A 20,580-nucleotide genomic window follows, 5' to 3' on the forward strand; every position below is an offset into this window, starting at 1 on the left:
CTGGGAGAGGAGGAGCTTGTTGGGTGTGGGACTCCAGACAAAGGAGACACAAACACACTGACACTGGATCACCGGGGCGAAAGGAGAGGCGAGACAGCTGGAGGAGACGCGCCACAACTCCTGGACTAGTTTTTTCCCCCCCCTTCTTCTTAAATCTGGAAAACTTTTGCCATGTGTTTGTCAGCTGTATGGATTCATCTGTGAGCTGAGGCATGTTTGTGTCGGAGCAGCAGCAGCAGGGGCGAACATATGCTGGGTGGATGAAGTGTGTGCGTTAGTATGTTTGGGATGGAAAAGTGGGGCTGGCACGACCAACAGCTGTGCGCTTAGCTCTGCGCCATGGGGGGGTGCCACAGCTACCCCTCGGCTACGAAGACAGACAGCAAGACTCCCTCTGACATCAGCAGTCACAAACTGTGAGTTGTGTTTCTCTTCATCAACTTTTTAATCGCACTTTTACACTCTTGAAGATCATAACAGAAAAGGCTGATTGAAGCAGTGGATGACTAAAAAGGGAGGCTGCACATGGTTGACAGGAATGTTCTCCAGATAAGAGTTAGTGTGTGCGTGCGTGTGTGTTTGTGTGTTTTGCATATTTCCCCGATGGCATCAGTAAAATGTGGATTCCTCTAACAGCGGGAACACATGTTGAGAAGAAGTAGTTTGAAGCCCGAGCAGGATAAAGGATAGATGTTGTTTACTTGTTCGTGTTTCTATTCAAATATTTGCTCCGGGATGCGTGTTTGTGCGCAGCCAGCTGGCTCTGCAGCTGATCACCACTGTTTATTTCACCCACACGGGCCGAGGTAAAGGTAAACAGATGGCCCCGAGTAGGAGGAGGAGAGCAGGGTCGGTCACAGAGGAGCAGTGTTTACACACAAACACGACATCACAAGTAGCTCCGGGTTCATTGTGTGTGTGTGTGTGTGTGTGTGTGTGTGTGTGTGTGTGTGTATGCGCTGACAACTGGTAGCCAAGAGGCGGTAATTGAGTTAATGCCATGGAGGTGGATCAGAGCAGGATGTTAACAAAAGAAGTTCCTGTGGACGTTGGAGAAGTTGGCCATGGTCAGGATCAGAGGTCGACCAATATGTTTATCATCATGGCCGATACTGATACCGATTATTTGTAGTCCACGAGACCGATAACCAATATTTGGAAGTGATACGCAGTAAGAATAAAAAGGTAGAATAACCAGTAGTGTACAATCTGGAGTACTTTATTTCAGTATTTACTACTATCAGCCTGATCAATTATCGGCACTATATTGGGAAATTTATATAAATTGGTTATCGTCCGATAGTGGAATTACATCGAGACGATAGTCTGAAGCCAAATCTTGGCCAAGCCCAGCATCTACGCACAGGGACGCAGGAAGTCAGTCACGGTTGGGGTTGCTCATGTATGAAATCTTCATTCACAAATAATAGGCAACAATTTGAGAATGTTTTGCACTACAGCAGACCGCAAAGTTGAACATCAACATACTATATGTCAAAGCAGTCACATTAACTACAGTCAACAGCAGCGAAGAGATGGCGAGGGACAGAAATTCCCCAGGCTCCCTTATAAAATCCCTCAATTTTGAGAGTCGTTGAGTTAGAAGACACTTTATAAACTTTGTGAAGCGCTTTTTCTGACAAATTCTTAATTGTTTCCGCTTTCTTGTAAATTCGGCATATGTTAGTATCATTTTAGCCCCCCGAGCACCCTCTAGTTCCTGCATCCATGTCCACACACTCTGATACAGGCGGTGCGTTTATGCACCTTTTGAAATTGGTTTGCAATTACAAAGAAAAGACTAGAAGAAAAAAAAAGACTACAGAGCCAAAGAGGAGTGAGGAAGGCTTTTACAGTTTCAAAGGAAGACAATGCAATTTCAATTTGCAACTTGCAATACATGCTCCACAGGGCTTCAGAGAGGAGTTTGAAAATCAAAAAATCTTACTAGAGCTGTGGAATATCCTCGGGTTCTCATAAACTAAAGGAGAGGAACTTCTCTGTAAATTTACGGGTCATCTTATCAGCACCAGCCATGAAAAGCAGGTAATTATCAGTTATCAGCATCAGATGAAAAATATCCATGTCGTGCATCCAAAGTGGTAACCAAGGAAGTGGGACCCTAACACACAATAATATGTACCATAGACTGATTTAATCAGATGGACGAGGAGGAAGTGGTCATAAAAACTGTTAAACCATAAAAACATAAAATCCTGAAGATAATACGTAAAACTAAGTGCAACAGTGCTTCCTACCCTGTGAACTATGTAGAAGTCATTCAGAGTTTGATGGTTCAGTGTCAGTGGGCAGACATTGAGTGAGAGCACGGAGCGCTGACTACAGACGGAGAGAAAACACTGATACAGATGATCAGAAAAATGCTGAATATCGGCCCTATAATCATCTGTACCGAGTTAAGATTGTCACGTTCTGCACCTTTTATATGCAGCTAATGTTTACATTCTTCTCCGTCGCTGTTCCTGTCTCTCTTCCTGACCTTTACTTTGGACAAAGACCTGCTGTTCAGACCATTAAACTCACACACATTTACACCAGGGCGAGTGAAACTCCATAGAGAGGGCACTGTGTTTCACTTATCGCAGTAGGCAAGGTCACACTGAGTAAACTCTCAGCTGCTGTCTACAAAGCGAGTGTAGCAGCTGCCCGATGCCTTTACACCTTGGACTATTCACTTTAATCAAGGCGCTAAAACTGGTAGCTTTCAAAGAGACGAGTAGATTACCGACAGAACGGGCCGAAAGTGTGTCAACGTGGCCTCCCTGTTTGCATAAAGTCAAATCTTGCTGCCAAGTTTAGCTTTCCAGTACACTCTGACATTCACAAACAACACCAGTCACTTCTCGCAGCCAGTCCTGTGTTCCTGATTATGACACAACACTACCTGTAGTTTATCAGCAGGGGAGGACAGGTCACACTTGTTACTTTCATTTGAATCCCTTTCAATATGTAATAGAGCCCTAAAGTATCAGGTTGGGTGACCTTACTCTCCTTAAAAGTACTACAAGGACTTTTTAACTGGTTATAAAACAGCCTCAGTTTAATAGGTATGCCTCTGTATGACCTACATAAGCAAACAAGACTATCAGTGAGAAAATTGGCTATTTAGTTGTTCTGGTTATTCTAAATGCCTTTCATCCGGTGGATAAGTCAAGCAAATAAAACGCTGGGGGTCTCACAGCCAGAGGAAAGAAACGGCTCTGTAGTCTGTTGGAACGGCACGATACGGAAGTAGACAGAGGACCCGCCAACATATGGCTTTATTCTTTGATGCCAGTGGGTACGGTCGGCATTCACTTCCATGCAAATCACCCTGCAGTAGTCACAGGTGTTTATCAGCTCCAGCTCCGATTGTGGTGGAAACACAGCATCCAGGTGGACGCGCTAATTTCCGGCAGTTGACCGGAGCGATGTTGTGACGCGCGCTGAAGTGAAGGCCACTTTCACCACCGCGTTTGTGATGAAGAACACAAGAAAAAAGGAATAGAAAGGAAAATGTGTCTCCTAGCAGTGGGAAAGGAGTCGAAGGCCTACCTTAAGCGGGCTTACCCACGTTTAAAAAGCCTGCATATAAGTGGCATTTGTTTCACCTTTGTCCACAAAATAATATTAAAAAGTTTTAATGCATTGAAATGCACCAGCCTAACTCATCCCCTCTCATCAAGAGAACATAAAACAAACTTTAATCTTTTACATACCAACATAAACATCAATATTCAGCTCATCACACGTGACAACTGAGCTATTTTATTGCAAACCCATCATGTAAAAGCTTGAAAGAGAAACACAGAAGAGCCCAGTATTTGCACTTTGACATTGAAAACACCAAAAGCCCTCTCACCTCAATGTCAAGTGCCTAACTCCTGAAACGACCCTGTAGGTGACCTCTGACCCCAATGCTGAAATTGGAGCAGACAACCAACCCCGTTCTCCCCTTGGTATATGAACCTGATGTAGGCGAAGAGGTTTGGTAGAGCCAGCAGGCCTCGAGTCAGCACTCACCTCCGCACATTATCTCGCACACCGTTGGTCCTTTCATTATTTGCTTTGCAGCACCGGCCACTGCAGCAGCGAGCTTCATTAACAGTAATTACTGTGGCTCTGAATTGACTGCCTTCATTACATTAACTGCCGGTTTACTGAATGTTCACGTCTGCAGTTTCAGCATGTGTTTGCATGTGTGTGTGTGTGTGTGTTTGCCAGCCGCAGAGGGCAAGACATATAAAGCGGATCAGAGAGTGTAAAACGTGTTATCTGCAGTCCGCAGCAGGAGTAATTAATCCGCTGACCTATCGATTGTTTTACACAGCAATATTTTCTGTCCCTCTGTCCTTCTCTTTCTGTCTCTGCTTCATTAACTCTGCACTATCTTCCCAAGGGGAATTAATAACAACAATCTGGAGGAGCGTCCGTATCTGCAGCAGCAGTATGTGTGCCAGAGGATCCCACACACAGACGTGTGCGCCCTCACGGCGCTGCCGCCTGGCGTCGACCAGGCAGAGTGGCTCGCCAGCAACAGTGAGTAGACCCCATTGAACACAGCAGCGGATTTGGGACTGTGCGTACCCTTTATCCTCCCCCGCACGCTGCAAAAAGACAGACATAGGACGATGTACGAGGTGTCATTTTCTTCTCATTGATTTCTTTCAGCGGTGGCGTTTTTCAAGCATATAAACCTGTTCTCCAGCGCACTGTCTGAGTTCTGCACACCCAGCACCTGCCCGACTGCCTGTGGACCGGGCAACACGTAAGTTACTGAGAATTATGGGCCGAAGTACGGACTTAAAGGGTCAGTTCACCCAAATCACAAGCAGTTTCGAAAGTTGCAGGTATTTTAGATTTAGTCTTTGTCATTGTAGTCATTTTAGCCTTCGTAGCGTTAATCCGGTTTTAGTCGACGAAAAGTCACTACATTTCAGTCAACTAATTCAATTAGGATAATAAACCTCTGCATAATCAGCAGCTTCAAGTTTGCAGATTTCTTTTCGAACCTGCCAGACAGTTAGATCAGGCTGTCGTCTAGGTTGAACTTACAAATACCACCATTAAAAGTGCTGAAACAGTTAGTCGATTAATGCCTTTTTGGCCTTAGAGCTGAGAAATAATACACACATTTCTTCTTCATAAGATCTATTTCAAGCCAATATCTCGTGTTAGTCATTGGAAAATTGAACATTTTTCAGTATAGTTTTGGTTGATGAAATGAACACTGATCACAAGCAACAAAAACTACATTTTTTTAACTTTGTTGTAGTCGTTTCCTGTCATGCAGACACTCAGAGTTTTTGAAGAGCTTCTGAGAGATCCACCACTTTCTACAAAAATAGTCTTGAAAGCTTTTGACAGGGCAGTTTGTTGACTGTCATAAGTAACTGGGGGTTGTTTCTGCAAAGAGAAATTGCTGCTGAATTTCTCGAAATGTAAGTTTTCGATTTACTTTGGGCTGCACAGATGAGATATAACAGTATTTACCTCCATTTATTAAAAGCGGGACTCCCTTTTAATCTGACATATCAACATATCTCGGGGATTCCTGCTGCATACAGTATGTGGAAAAAAAGAGGAGATAGTGGCAGAAGATTCAATATGGTTGGGATCTCAAAGCCTGAACTCATCATCATTCATTGTCAACATAAGTAAATATTTTTTACCCGTGCAATGTTTGTTCAAATAATAGCTTAATCTTAGTCACGATAGCGAAAATTGATTTTTAAGGTAAAACAAAGTCTCACACACAATCCACTCCCCAGCTTTAAACTGCATCTGACAGTCCTTATCAGCAGATGGAGTTTGCTCAGCTGCCATTAGGTAACCCGACAGTGACATCATAATATTTATCCTTTGAAAAACATTAAACATAGTTTCCGTTGCTGCGTGTTGTTTTTTGAACAACCACGTGTGTCCTCGTGTCAGGGTTTATGTTTGGACCGACGACCACGGCAGGAAGCTGAAGTGCTCCGCCCCGCTTTACTTCGACTACGCCATGTCGTACATCCAGGAGCTACTGACTGATGAAGATGTGTTCCCCACAAAAGCAGGTAAAGGCATTTTATTTATGCTGCACTGTCCCTCGTCACAATCAAGTTTTCGATACTAAACCATCTTCTCTTCCCTATTTTTCCAGGTTCGGGGTTTCCCACCGGCTTCATCTTTCTCGTCCAGAAGGTGTTTTTGCTGTTTTTCAGGACTCTGGCCCACATTTACTGGGCCCACTACAGAGAGACGCTCGCATTGGGCCTGCACCCACACCTCAACACACTCTTCACACACCTCATAATCTTCTGCCGGCAGCACGGCCTGCTGGAGCTGGAGGACACTGAGCCGCTGCAGGACCTCATCACAGCTCTGGGACAGCAAGGCTGAGCCTGAAGAGCACACACAAACACATTTTCATCATACTTATTAACTTGTATCTGGTTATAATGCTTTTATTATGCATCGCACCACTTTGGGCCAAACTTAAACGTACTTCACTGCATGTATTTTATTTTAAAGGTCTGAAAATACTGTGTATGAACAGTATGCGGGAGACTTAATGAGTCTGTTGTGCTTTAAAAAGCAGTTAATCAGACCGGCTCCTGTTGTATACAGCTAGTTGTCATATCAGTTAATGTGCTACTGTGTGAAACTGTATTATTGCATGTCTATTTTAACATTATAGTGCATTATTATATTTTGATAAGGTCAAGATCTTCAAGGTAATTTATGTCTTCCTCGTAAATCGAATTGTCCTCTGGTGTCTTTTGCTGTAAGACATCAGCTGACGCAGACGGTTCAGTTATTACAAACAAAACGTGCCATCGAGGGTGGCGTGTTAATGCAAATGTGACTACAACTGCGTGGAACAGCACAGCTTATCTCTACATCTGTAAGTATGATACTGTATTCTGTAATAAACAAAATGAAGGACAGTTTTCTGAACCAGATTTCAGGTTTCCTCTAAAGACAACCAAATAAGAACATTGAAGGTGCCATTTTTATTAAAATACATTTCTTCAGTCTCACTTCTCCACATCTGGGTATTCTGTTACAATCTGCCGCAACAATCCCATGTGTTTTTGTCTTGATGAAGCAGCTGCCGATGCTGCCAACAGGTGTTTGAGAGAGCAGCACCACCTGCTGCCCGCACAGGAGCCCAGCATGCATCTTGTTTAACCTTCACTGTCGGCTCTGGTTCACTGCAGTCTGCAAATGTTTGTTTTGTTGGCTGCAGCGTATTGGATTTCAAATAAAAGTACAATATGAGTCGAGTCGAGGGGCCGAGTTTCAGCTTACATGTGAGGGTGTTTACATCTAGGCTTGGATCAACAGTGTGGCCTTCTCACAAAATACAGAACTATTACGAGTTACAGGTCACACTATTCATCTGTCACAATTATGAACACCCTCCAGGACTCCTAAAGCTGGAAAGTCAGCATTTACTGTGAAACCTTTGTCTTCATTTCATCAATTTTAGTGTCATGGAACGAAGCCAAAAACAGTAAATGTACTAAGGAGTGCACTTCACAGCTGGCTGCACTATGGAGGCAAGAGAAGCCTACTTTGCCTCACTATGCATCAGAAATCACACTCGTTATCGGTTCATGGCTCAGTAAAATATGAATACACAGCCATAAGACTAATATTTCTAGATTCAGTGTGAGCTACCCTTTCACAAGTTACCATTATCTCCAGCTTCCATCTCATATTGTCGATAGAACAAAGATCCTCCTTGTGACTCCAGAACTTGACTGAGAATCATCACATTTTTACGTTTTCTTCAGTATTAAAATAATCAAGTGATAGTTGTCTGGACAGCCATGGTGGGATTGCAAACAGGAACTGGTATTAACAAATTCGGTACACTTTTATTGGTGCTAATTGCAAATTGTAAGTCAATATGGGCTGAAAATGTGGGCTCACTGACTTAATTTATATTCTCCAAAGCCCCCAAATTATCCAAACTGTAGCTCCACAGCTTAGGCGATATAATCCCCAAGTTTGACGTTTTCAAGACACAATAAGATAGAATTCACTGCTGGTTCAGTAATGACAGACCCCAGACACCTCGGCCTTTGTGGATATACTGTGTGCATTTCCAAAGTGGGGAAATTTGAGAGCGAGGATGTTTAACTGATGAAATCAAGAGACAGATTCTGGAGCTGCAGGGCTACCGGAGACACCTTTGTATGCTCAGACAGCACCGTGGGCAATTTGACAAGAGATACGAGCTGCTTTTGTCTGCTTCTTGTGGTCAGTCACAAAAACAAAAAGTACCCGGAACTGAAAGCTGAAAGTAAACTGATACTGAAACCGTGACGTCACTCTTGTTGACCCTCAGTTTCGCTGCCAGCGGAGCAGCAGGCTGTATGTACATAGTGTCCTATGTATAGTAGATGCAGAGAGTTCTTTCTCTGGGAGAGGGTGTACCACGTGTATTTTGCAATGAAGCCCACTAATACAACAAACACTGCTTCACCCAGCTAAGGAAAACCAGATGCATTTCCAGCTTCACTCACTTACTACTGCAATGAAAAGATTGGTGAGGATTGTAAATGTAAATCTGTTATCCAGCTGGAGAAGTAAAGAGATGTCTAACACATCCTTTGTTTCAATAATTAAATGGAGGTCTGACACCAAACCATCAGAGGTGATATTTTGGGCAGGAGAAATCATATTTTTCTCAGGATAGAGGGGTCGGGTCCCCCCCTGTGCCCTACTTGGATTTACGCACATGGCTGCCACAACAAAAGTGAATTAAATCTTGAGATATTTTTGTTTAAATAATATGCCAGGACAGTTTTTAGTCTCCCCACCGGATCACCCTGAATAGGATCAACTTGGAAGATATAATATAATTAATTTTTACAGCACTGTGCTGTGGTTTTTCTCTTGTCATGAGCATGTAGTCCCATATTTCACCACAAAGAGGCACCAAAGTATCATCAAAAATGTACAGCTGTCTGACAATACTGATGTATAAAACCTTCACATGAAGATATTTTTTTCCCAATGATATTACAATATGTTAATGAGAATACACTGTCCATACACAGGAGACTAATTTAGATTAAGTAAAGCAAAAGCGCCTATCTTATATACTGCCTTTTTCGATATCAAGATTTTCTTTTAGGAACTAAAACTCTTAACAGAAACTCGTATTGCGTTTTTTAGTACTTGGCTGATTTAGTGCTGAAATGATCGATCCTCTGAAAACACAAAAAACAGCTTGTCTGGCAAAGTAATTTCTCTGTGTAAATCCAAATGCCCTGAAAAGTATGCTCCACTGAAAGCATATCTCACTGACACCTGCCTCAACCCGTCTGCTGCACTCACTGAACCTGACGGAGAAGAAATCTCAAGTCCACATCCAAAAATTGGACTCTCCAGATTGAACACCAATCAGATTTCCATCTTCTTCATTTTATTCCTAGATTTACCGTTGACAAGTGAAGCTGACGGTTGCTCAGATTATACTCACAGATGGTGAATGTGACCAGACGTCTGATTTCCTTTCAGCCCGAGGTGTCCGACAGGCTCGTCAAAGTTAAGACTAAGTTTGAAACTCAGCCTTTTCATTGAGAGCCAAAGCATCTTTGCCTGCTTAGAGATCACACACACACACACACACACACACACACACACACACACACACACACACACACACACACACACACACACACACACACACAGGCTTGTACTTAAGACAGATAGGAGATGTGTTAATGCACATGTTGGACTGAGTTGAGGCTCACGGTGTTGGAAACTGAGCTTAGAGGGTAATACTGCAAACTGCTGAGTCACAGACACACACACTCAGCCCTTTAATTAAGACCTGAAGTCACCTCCACATACAGAGCATTCCTTTAATCGGGTTCAGACTCTGAGCTTCTCATCTGTGTCGTCCCTCACAAAAACCAATACCTGTTGTTACACAAGGAGAATGAGGAGAACAGGGATCACTGCGACCAACGCAGAACCAGACTACCTCTCTTTGTCTTTACTTCTTTGGACGTTTGTAAATCGAGGGACACCAAGAGGATAGGAGCCGGGCTGGCTTTCCCTGCACAAGAACACGTTTGATATGTCTGATATGAGATCTTGCTCCATATCAAGAGGTAAAAAAAGGTATAAGGGCCTGTCTAATAATGATATAATGGTCCAATGTAACTAACCTGCTCAAAAAGTATGACGATGAATACATTTGTATTGTTATTGTTGATATTCAGTGGAATAAAGTCATCGAACAAAAAACAAATGATTAAACCTGACGGCCAGATTACAAAAACAGATAAAAAACTAAACTGAACAATTATTTTCTGTCAAGTCAAGTTGCAAGTCTTCAAAATAATGACTTCAGTCGACATCTCTGGTTGTCAACTGTTACATGATTGCCAACAGTTGTGATAATTAATCAGTTTGAGTAATTTTTCATTCAGTCTAAATTCTCTGATTGCAGCTTCTTACATGTGAATATTCTCTGGTTTCTTTCCTCCTCGACGACACTAAACTGAATATCTTTGGGTTGTGGACAAAACAAGACATTTGAGGACGTCATCTTAAGCTTTGGGAAACATTGATCGACGTTTTGCAACAATGAAAATAATCATTAGTTGCAGCCGTACTCATCACCTCGTCCTAGGTTACATAGTTCTGTGTGAGCATTTAATGCAAATACTGATTTTACCCTCTGAGACTGTTAATTAGAGGCCTCAAGAGGTAAAAGTGCACTAATAGAGAAGCAACATATATTAAAAAAATCTGCAGAAACAGCTGTGAGGAGGGCAGATTTGTTCACACAACAGTACCACATCAGGTCATATATATCACCGCTGCATTAAGGTCACTCGAGTGGACCCTTATTTTCTTAGTTTTCACTGAGATTGAATCTGGGTTGTAAAGATAAATGTCAGTTTTTGCAGTTAAATCAACAAATGTCACAGGAACAGAAACATAACTTTTAAAAAGGGCAAGCAGACATGAATCTGGACTATATATACATATAGACAGTATGCAGTTCAGATACAACATGTGATTCCTCTGTCAGGCAATGAGCAAGAACCAGGAGCTGTACTGAAAGGCCCGTCTTTCATCTCTTATCAGCAAAGTTTTACTGTGAGCTAATTATTGATGGACAATTGTTTTAATCAGTTTACAATCAACCGTCCAACAATCACACTCGCGCTTCAAGGTCATACTGACACCTGCCGGCTTTGATTATAAACCTCCATAGATCCAGGGCACTACTGCTTCTCTGATAATCGCTTCGATAGAGAACAGGTTGATGTTGGTTCACTTATGTCTTTCTTTAGCACGTTGCGCTGCGTTGTTTTGGAGAAGAAATTCAAACTCAGAATTTTAATATCAACAATATTATTGAGGTAACAATACAATCTCAGAATTATTTATCTTTTTCCATAACTGATTAAAGAAGTTGTTCTCAGATCTCTTTAAAGTTAGAAAGGTGGCAGGGTCCACCAAATATAAACAAACAGTATGAAATTCTGTTGTCCTTTAAGGTCAGTTTGTTTATTCAGTCATGAAACTAAAGAGAGTTTGTTTAGGTATTAAAAAAATCAGTCAGTGAAGATATTTTTCTTCCGATTGTAATTTCTTCCCCAAAACTACATAATGCACCTTTAAACTGTCCTTACACCACAGGCATGGTATCTTTATTTTCAAATAATTTATTATTTATTTTTTAAAATTTTGGGGGTGTTTTTGTCTTTCCTTAATTGTGTTATGTAGCATTTTGTGCATATAAAAGGTCTGCAAAGTGAAAACGCCCCAAGTCCACACCAAAGGGAGCTACTCTGTCCCACAGAAAACATTGCTGCACTGCCTGAAACGCCTGGTTTGGAGTCAAGCCTTTACTTCTGTAACTTATGTGTGTCACTATGTAACAGGTGTTATGTAAACATACATTTTTATATATTTATTATAAAATATATTCACTCAAGTCAGTCAATTGCTACTGCTGTAGCAGCGTTATTTTAGATCACACTACCTTGCTTGGCATGACCCGCCCTACTCTGCCTCTGATTGGCTACATCCTGTCCGATAAGTAATGAGCATGTGCAAATGTCACCAAAGATTGAACAGAGGCGGGATGTCTCACCATGAAACCAAAACGGAGTGTTCAAGACACAGTGTATAAAGGGATGATGCAGCGACACAGCACATGAGAAAAATAATGTGTTTTCTGAAAATTAAAGTATGTAAAGCTATTCTATTAGGACCCCCAAATAAAAGTATGAACCTGAAAATTAGCATAATATGACCTCTTTAAAAAGTATTGTTTCACTATTTTACTTTACTATTTTTTTCATGGTTGTCTCTACATGATGCAGCCTATAAATAAAGTAATGTTACTGTAAATGAAACATGCGTGTATCCACTGGTGGACTTTAATATGGCCTCACTGTGTTAATGATGGGTGCAGAAGTTCCCTTCTAAGTGGGTCAAGCTCACTCTTGCCACAATCCAATAATACAGTGATTGTATTATTGGATTGTTTGTCTATAAGGAAACCGTAAGGTCACCATGACCTCTCATTTAAAAAACAACAACCAGAATAACAAAGCAGATGTGCATTACTTCTATAACTAAGATTACACATGTGAGGACTGGTTTAATTAGGTTGTGAGGTTCATTAGAGGAAAGGTTGTTGAGTAGGACAGACAATAAGCCGTCTTCCTCCTCCTCCTCCTCCTCCCTCCTCTTCCTCCTCCCTCAATCAGGCTTTATAAATAAGAGAGCTCAGGACTCCAGCAGCTTGCCTCAATGGGCTTCTGAGTTTCACATCTTTTCTTTTTTTTTTTTTTTCGCTGACTTTCTTATTAAAAGCAGAAGGTCAGTGCGCAGAGAGGATGAGGTGATGCTGCCAAGGTCACTCATCTGTGCTGGACAATTTAGTTTCTTAGAAGGAACTCTAAGAAAGGTATTTTTAACTGGATTTTTACGTGTTTAAAGTAATATTTCTCATATTTTTTTGGTCGTCTTTTGGTCGCAGTGCGTCTTCACTGCGCCGACATGTGCGCGCTGCTGCCGGCGTGGCTGTGCCTGCTGCTCGGCTTCCTGCCTCTGGAGATCCAGTCCCGGGCTCTGACCCTGCAGAGCCTCACTCACAGACACAGGTAACACGGACCAAATCCACACTCACACCGGAGAGTGGATGCCTGAACTTTACTTCAAATTGTTGTTAAAGTTTTTATGTTGCTGGCGTTTGTCAAAGTGATTCAGGGAGTCATTTCTATTTCAGGTTTAATTAGGGTAGCCTATATATTTTTTGTTAACAGTCAGCAGAAAGTTAACTGAAATGCCTGTATGCCAATTAAATATGAACATATTGATATTTTAACCTATGATGGACTTCTGATGAATCACTGTCATCCAATAGTGAGTTACAGTAACGTTATTGTTTATTTTATCTTATTGTTTCCCAACAATATGCCCTATATGTTACTATTTACATCGTATCATATAGTTTTTTATTTAGTAAACTGTGTTGTTACAGGTTTTATTTATAATATAAATCAGGGCCGGGGCAATATATCAATACCGTCATCATGATATGAGACTATATATCGTCTAAAATTAACTTACCAGATTGTTCTACTTACCATTATCCACTCTTTAACTCATTATATCCACATCACTGATGGATATTCACAAGTCTCATTGTGTTAATATTTGGGAAAGTATTATCTCAGTGTTTATATTGAGATATTTGGTCAAAAATATAATGATATTATAATGATATCTTACTATTGTAATTACTAAGTGCTTTTGAGGTGATTTCAATATCAGAGTTTAACTATGTGATTATCGTGCCCAAACAAATTCTGGATAACGATATTTTTGCGATATCTACAGAATAAAAAAAATCATCTTTAACTGTGTTTACTGTGTTGGAAGAGTGTGTAGGTAGTTATAGAGAGAGTCTGTAACCATAACTTAAAAATAAGATAAGAACAATTACATTGAATGATTAGTGAAAAGGCAAAAGATGCACAAAACAAAAGATGCACAAATCCTGACCTCTCCGCTGGATTCATGACACGGTATTATCATGTGTATTAATAAGACGATATCAACATTTCACAGTTATCGTGAATATTGTGATATCGTTACATCCCTAATCAAGAAATATATTGTGTATCGTGTTGTAGCTTAAAAATATTCTAATATTATTTTAAGGCCACATAACCCAGCCACTTTATTTAATCTAAAATCATATTTGAAGTTTCCAATCTGAATCATAAATGAAGCCCTCCAAAATAATTTTAAAACAATTTTGATTATTGATTAATCTTACGTCTTTTATCAAGCAAAAACAAAACATTTCCTGGTTCCAGCTTCTACAATGTGATGATTTGCTGCTTTTCTCTTAACGTTACTTTAAATTGAGTATCTTTGATTTTGAGAGTTGTGGTGCAACAAAACATTCGAAGGTGTCACCCTGGGCTGTGGGAATGTGTTTTGGACATTTTGGACTTGATCTTTAAATCAAATTATCAATCCATCAATCAAAGAAACTAATGAACCACTTCATCAATAATGAAATAATCATTAGTTGCAGCCATAACAGCTGGAGAACATTAAAGGTCTGTGTCCTGGCCTCTGGCAGTCATTAATGTGAGAAAAAGGGTCCAGCAGCAGAGTGAGGTAATTCCTCTCAGCAGCAGGAGGTGAGACAGAGGTGAGGCTGATTTAGTGGGATTTGGGACAAGGATACATACCGAGGGGCCCGGCGGCAAACAAGCTCAGAGGAAGGTAGACTACAGCGACACACTCCACAGACAGCAGGGTGAAGGTTGAGGATGTGAGGGCATCATCAGTATATTTACCAGCAGCCGCAGATGTCAGACTTTTTACTGTAATATTTTGTGTTTGCTGTGTTAAGAGAGGTCTTTGAGTCTTATATAAGAAGGATTTCTCTTTAATTCAAAGGTTTTTTTAGGACTTTAATCCCATATTACTGTGAATACTCTTTGCACAAGCAACAAACAATAACAAGCTGTTATTATTAATTATTTTGGGGGCATTTTTGTGAGTGTTAGACGTTTTAAGTTGTATTTATTTCCATTAATAAAAGAGATCTGTTAAGGTTTTAGTACGTTTGGGGCACAGTAGGTGTCCAAGAAAGAGGAGAGAGGATCTCAGTGTGATTCAACACTGATGGATGTAACATAATACTGCTGCTGGCACCTGACAAAATGCCTCGAAAGAAAAAAAAAAAAAAAGGAAGAGAGGAAGAAAAATGAAAGTATCCTGGTGTAATTTAGAAAAGACAGAGAGAAAAAGAGGGGGAGGAAATAATGAATAGACCCAGTAACGAGAACTGGTAACAGTGGGGATCTGATGGGAACAAAAGTTTGCTTTTTGCGCAAAGTAGTTTTGAGGAGTTACGACAGGAAAGTGTGTGTGTGTGTGTGTGTGTGTGTTCAGGTCCTCTGTGAAGAACCCCATGCTGCGCTCTAACTTGGGAGGAATGTTGGAGAAGCTCCTTCTGCTCTCAGACTCTCCACAGGTTCACAACCTGGACTGCCATACAATACACACACACACACACACACACACACACACACACACACACACTCCTCAGCTCATACTTGTGTCATGCAGCGTTCCTCAAAACCTAAACCTCGAAACAGTATTCTCAGCCATGTTAGCAGCGCGGCTCTTTCCATGCTTACGTTGGCCTGTCAGTTGCTCGCTGCACCAACATCTCAACCACTAGGCCTGTTGGACAGATTGGCACAATGTTGTACTAACATTCACGGGTCCACAGACGATGAAGCCGAAGGATTAAGGTGATCCTCTCGTGAAACAGCTTGGCATCTTCTTCTTTGATTAATGGTTCCCAGACAATGAATCCCGATTACTTCTCATCCGGTGCCAACACATGAGGTTCACATTTTTGCTCTCAAGGAGGATCTCATAAGTTTGGCAATCCTGACTTTTTTTTTTTTTTATTATCTCAGCACTGTAATTAGGTCGAAGCTGGTCCGATACTTTGTTTTATGGCCTTGTTTTATACCTGCAAAGCTAACGACTTTCAAACCAGCCTCAGCTGTAGTGCTTAGCGCTTATTAGCAAATGTTAGCATGCTGACAGCAGCATTTAGCACAAGCTGAGCTGCGCCTGAGCAGGCCTACATGGGTGTAAATCCAACCACCCCATAATGGAAAAACTATGTATATATATCTTATCATACAGTAAAACACATTTATAACCATCATCAGTCTTCAATTTCCGCTGCACTGAATTACAGATTGCTCTTTTGTTATCCGGTGGTTAATCAGCAAATGTATGCAGCTGTTTGTGAGTTGATAAAACTAGCTGGCAACGCAATGTAGAGTCATGTAGTTGTCGGCTCTAAAGTCGATAGGTCTATCAGATTTTAACCCCTGCCTCGTAGTTAACGCCATGCCTTCGACACAGACACACACTTGTATTTGCTGGTTTCTGGTTGCTGGCATTGGTGCGGATATTTGCACCTGTGTTGGTTGTGTTGCACTGGCAACCTGTTCAGTGGCCTACATTTCCTTGTATTGGGAGGCACCTCTGCGCCAAGTGCCTTTTCCTCCAGAGACCTCACCACAGGTGGTCTTTTAACCGTGTATGTGCGTGTGCATGTCTGTTGTTTGTGTGCAGGAGAGAGAGACAAAAAAAAGTGTTAAAAAATGCATCTCAGCATGTCATGTAGGTGAGTGTTTGTATATATTTGTGCATGTTTTTGCGTTGGTAAATGTTGTTTGTTGCCTGACAGTCACGTGTCACTTGCACATGTTTTTTCCCACTAATGCCCAACCAACATTTCGACAATGTGGTGTGTGTGTGTGCGCGTGCGTGCCTTAAAAACAATACAAAGCTAATAGAGCCGGGGTGAGTGAATGAATGAATGTGTGTGTGTGTGCGTGTTGGCAGCGAGAGCCCAAGGTGTCCGGCCAGAGGAGTGATCAGAATACCAGTCAGGATTACTTACAGGATAAAGATCATATGGTATTCTGGCCCACTTTTCACACCAAACAAACACAAACATTATCTGGCTCCATCTGTCTCCCATTATTCTTTGTTTCTCACATCACGAACAGCCGACAGTTGAGTGGCGAGTGAATGGGACACAAATATACACACATGCAAAGGGATTTTTCTATTTTGCACGACAGTCGTACATCATGAAAGTTTGGAGAAACGAGCAGGAACGAGGTCGCCAGAAGTTGTTCGTTCACATTTGTCTGTACTGCTTTCAGTGTTCAACCTGCTGTTCTGTGCATATTAATGCCACCTTAGAAACATTAAATGGATGAATGGATTTACTTCAAGATGATACATTTATATTATCTTGAGTAACTGGTAACTTGAGCAAGTTTTTTCGACAACCTGCACCAAAACAATCTTGATGCTGCGTGCAAGCTGTAGTGCACCAAGTCCTCCTTGTATCTGCTGCTGCTTTACATCATCTATAGTAAGTGTTTCATAATCTCTGACTGGTCACATTGCCAAACAGACGGGCTCTCTGGTAGCTGAACTCTTGAACGTCTGAGAAAGTGTGGGGATGAATGAAAAAGAAAAAACAGTATTGTTACGACGTGAGAAAAAAGTACAGCTAGACGGCTGTGATGTGAGAAAGAGAAGTACTTCAAACCCACTCAGGAGGAGTGGTGGTGCAGGAGCCTCTTACTACCATCTACATTGTGCACTGTGGCTCTGCTCTCCTGTTGTAAGATTAGACAGCTCAGACACTGTTGTTGATTAACTGGAAATATTATTATTAAGCTGTGTTGGTGATGGAGCGGATGGCAGCGTCAGCTGGTTGTCGGTTTAAACCACCTTGATCCGGATAGGTGCAGGAAGCAGAGCAACCTTTAGGGGTCGCTAGTTGGCCTTTTAGACTGTTGGTCTAAAAGTCAGTCGTTTACTAAAAAACACAACTCGTCACTCTTTAACTGTGTTTTGAAGGTCCACGTGAAGATGAGTAAGCAGAACTTGTCAATACGCTTGTTTGAGTCAAATGAGAGAATCAACATCAATTTTATGTCACTGTGTCCCATTGTTGAGAATGTTGAAACCCATGTCAAAAGATGAAGAAACAGCTAACAGATCCAAGAAACTGGTCCTCAAATGACCCTCTCCTCGCTCGGGGATGTAATAAGTAGAAATAATGGCACAGGAGTCTGAATATTCACTTGATTGGTCGAACTCAGACTATTGAAATTCACCTCAGATTAACATCGGACTACGTTTTTTAAACAGAATCGCAGGAGGAATGGTTACAACAGACAAACCTGTTTCAATAGGCAATACAATCATAAGTGAAATGCAAGCTGTCGTACTGTACTGAGTAAAAGGAACACACACAAACATACACACACAGTCAGATAAAGAGATGCAGCTGGGAAAGCCTGCTACAGAGGTAGACTCCCACCTGTTCACCACCCTGTCTATCTCTCCTATCTGTCCTTCTCACTTTCTCTTTCAATCCACTCTCTCTCTGTCCTGTTTCCTGAAAAAACAGAAGAGACCACAGGTTAAGCACAGTGGACATTCCTGCAGTACAAGCCTGACTCCCTGTGAGGCATTTCATCTTGTCGTAGTGATTCAGTTTCACTCAGAAACCCGAGCAGGCGACATGCACGTGAGCAGGCTGTGTGTGTTTTGTGCTGCTTTTTGATTGCGTCAAAAAATTTTCTGTTTCTCTGTTTTCCCTCAGGTTGGGTTTATCCAAACCAACTAAATACCCAAAGTCTTCTCGCACCGCCATCATGCCTACTGCGTCTGATGTCCCTGTTGCCATTAACAACCACCTCACCCAGGGAGACAGACATGTCATCTGGAGGGCCCGGCTCCACAACGAGCCCCCGTCGAGGTTGTCCGATCAGCTGCTCGACCAAAGCGACGGCATGCTGCAGGAACCGCCGGCCTGGCAGCGTGGGTCACGGGGTCGTCGTCATGCCAACAGCAGCGGCGGGAGATCCCACGGACATCTGATGAGGGTGGGGTGTGTCCTGGGCACCTGTCAGGTTCAAAACCTCAGTCATCGTCTCTACCAGCTGATTGGACAGAGCGGGAGGGAAAACTCCTCCCCCATTAACCCTCGCAGTCCTCACAGCTACGGATAAGACTGCACCGCAAATCTATAGCGAGATGCCTTCATCAACAAATGTTGGAAAGTTATCCAGGTCCGTAGGGCCAAATAAGCCTTTGGTGTCCTTGCAACCATAAAAATGTAATTTATCTGGGCTGTCCCGCATACTGTACCTGAGGCTTCAAAGCTTCAGTGAGAATTTCCCGCGAATATTCGAAGCGTCGACATGCACGCTATACTTATTTGTCTTTAAGTGTAATTTTGAGTCTGATGAGGAAAAGACATTAGCCACTGTCTATTCCATCCCCGCTTTCAAAGTCCCTTAAGTCAACATGACAAGGGTGCGAGTTTTGTGCCGTTGGGAGGGTCAAACTGTGGACGGGACAGCATTCAGATGGTTCTCTGCTCATTCTGTGTGCACTTATAATGTGTGAATGCCTGTTTTTTATGTGCACAGGTCCTGAGACTAATGTTTTTTGGTTTAGCCGATGCACCAACGTCTTCTTCCTCTTTCAGAAAGAATACAGACTCGGAGTTGGCAAATGATTGAAGCTTCGAAGTTTCAAAGCATTCGGGTCAGCCCTGCTGTTTATATGGTACCAAATTGTTTTCCCAGTTGTGCTGTGATGAAAAACGTAATTGCTGGCTGGATCATGGCGAGAGGCAACATGTGGTCCTCGCCCATTATCGCCAATTCACTGCAGTGACACAAGAGTTCAAGGTGTTTTGGCATGTATACTACACGGTAACAACGACTTAGACACTATTTCTGTGAATGAGGACAACTAAACCAGCCTTTTACAAACTGTCCTACCTATCCATCTGCTATCGTCATTGATGGTGATCCTGAGCTCAGAGCTAATCCATCCTCCACCTTCATCTCCCTCTGGGAACAAGTAGCTTTACTTCAGAGCGCCCAGAAACCAAGAATAACCTCCGATCAAACCCAGTTAACCCTTCACCCAAAACCCCACTGTGCGCGCGGTTAGCCAAAATAACCACTAACCCTAATCCATGAGCTGTCTGCCCGCCTCTTAACAAACAGTGTCTCTCGTCGAGTGACGCAGAGAGAGGACGACTGTGCTGTAGAGTGCTGAATCTACGATGTGTTATTTTGATTGCTGTAACTATCAAGTCTGTTTTTGAGCCTTAATTGGTTTAATCATTTTGTAAAGGCCTTATAATGTTTTGCCTTTCACATTTACAAATCAAGCGTCGTGGTAAACGTTGACTATTAAAGTGTTATTTGAAGCTTTATAGTCCTCTGCTTTTCTGTGCGAGTCAGTCCAGCCTGTCTTCACTGTCTGTAGTCGTACTCACAGGTCAGATGTTAATAGGAATGCATGAAGCACTTTACTCAGTGTGACTTGAATTTTAAAAACGTATTATTTAACTTAATGAGAGTGTTTTGCTGTAAATATCCCTCTTTACTAAATCTTCATGTTCATGTAAGAGTCTCTCCAAGTGTCCTTTTGTAAACCGTCTGT

General features: G+C 41.9%; 2 protein-coding genes across 2 annotated transcripts; both read left to right on the top strand.

The window, feature by feature from the left end:
• The first annotated feature begins 53 nt into the window (after positions 1 to 53).
• LOC311263379 (MOB kinase activator 2) lies at positions 54 to 7,271 on the top strand. The gene is made up of 5 exons (XM_084363403.1): positions 54 to 416; positions 4,400 to 4,539; positions 4,672 to 4,768; positions 5,935 to 6,059; positions 6,146 to 7,271. The coding sequence occupies exons 1-5, from the start codon at positions 340 to 342 to the stop codon at positions 6,382 to 6,384; spliced, it is 678 nt and encodes a 225-aa protein (XP_084219529.1). The 5' UTR covers positions 54 to 339; the 3' UTR covers positions 6,385 to 7,271.
• A 5,540-nt stretch (positions 7,272 to 12,811) lies between these two features.
• adm2b (adrenomedullin 2b) lies at positions 12,812 to 19,559 on the top strand. Its single transcript, XM_084363800.1, has 2 exons — positions 12,812 to 13,136; positions 18,719 to 19,559. The coding sequence occupies exons 1-2, from the start codon at positions 13,033 to 13,035 to the stop codon at positions 19,125 to 19,127; spliced, it is 513 nt and encodes a 170-aa protein (XP_084219926.1). The 5' UTR covers positions 12,812 to 13,032; the 3' UTR covers positions 19,128 to 19,559.
• The last annotated feature ends 1,021 nt before the right edge of the window (positions 19,560 to 20,580 follow it).

Source organism: Pagrus pagrus (assembly GCF_965226575.1).
Source record: "Pagrus pagrus genome assembly, chromosome: 10".
Taxonomy (NCBI): domain Eukaryota; kingdom Metazoa; phylum Chordata; class Actinopteri; order Spariformes; family Sparidae; genus Pagrus; species Pagrus pagrus.

Excerpts from the sequence above, each read along its gene's own strand:
- LOC311263379 (XM_084363403.1), top strand. The coding sequence starts at position 340 with ATGGGGGGGTGCCACAGCTACCCCTCGGCTACGAAGACAGACAGCAAG. Across the intron at positions 417-4,399 it reads GACATCAGCAGTCACAAACT|GGGAATTAATAACAACAATC; the intron begins GTGAGTTGTGTT and ends TATCTTCCCAAG. Across the intron at positions 4,540-4,671 it reads AGAGTGGCTCGCCAGCAACA|CGGTGGCGTTTTTCAAGCAT; the intron begins GTGAGTAGACCC and ends GATTTCTTTCAG.
- adm2b (XM_084363800.1), top strand. The coding sequence starts at position 13,033 with ATGTGCGCGCTGCTGCCGGCGTGGCTGTGCCTGCTGCTCGGCTTCCTG. Across the intron at positions 13,137-18,718 it reads AGCCTCACTCACAGACACAG|GTTGGGTTTATCCAAACCAA; the intron begins GTAACACGGACC and ends GTTTTCCCTCAG.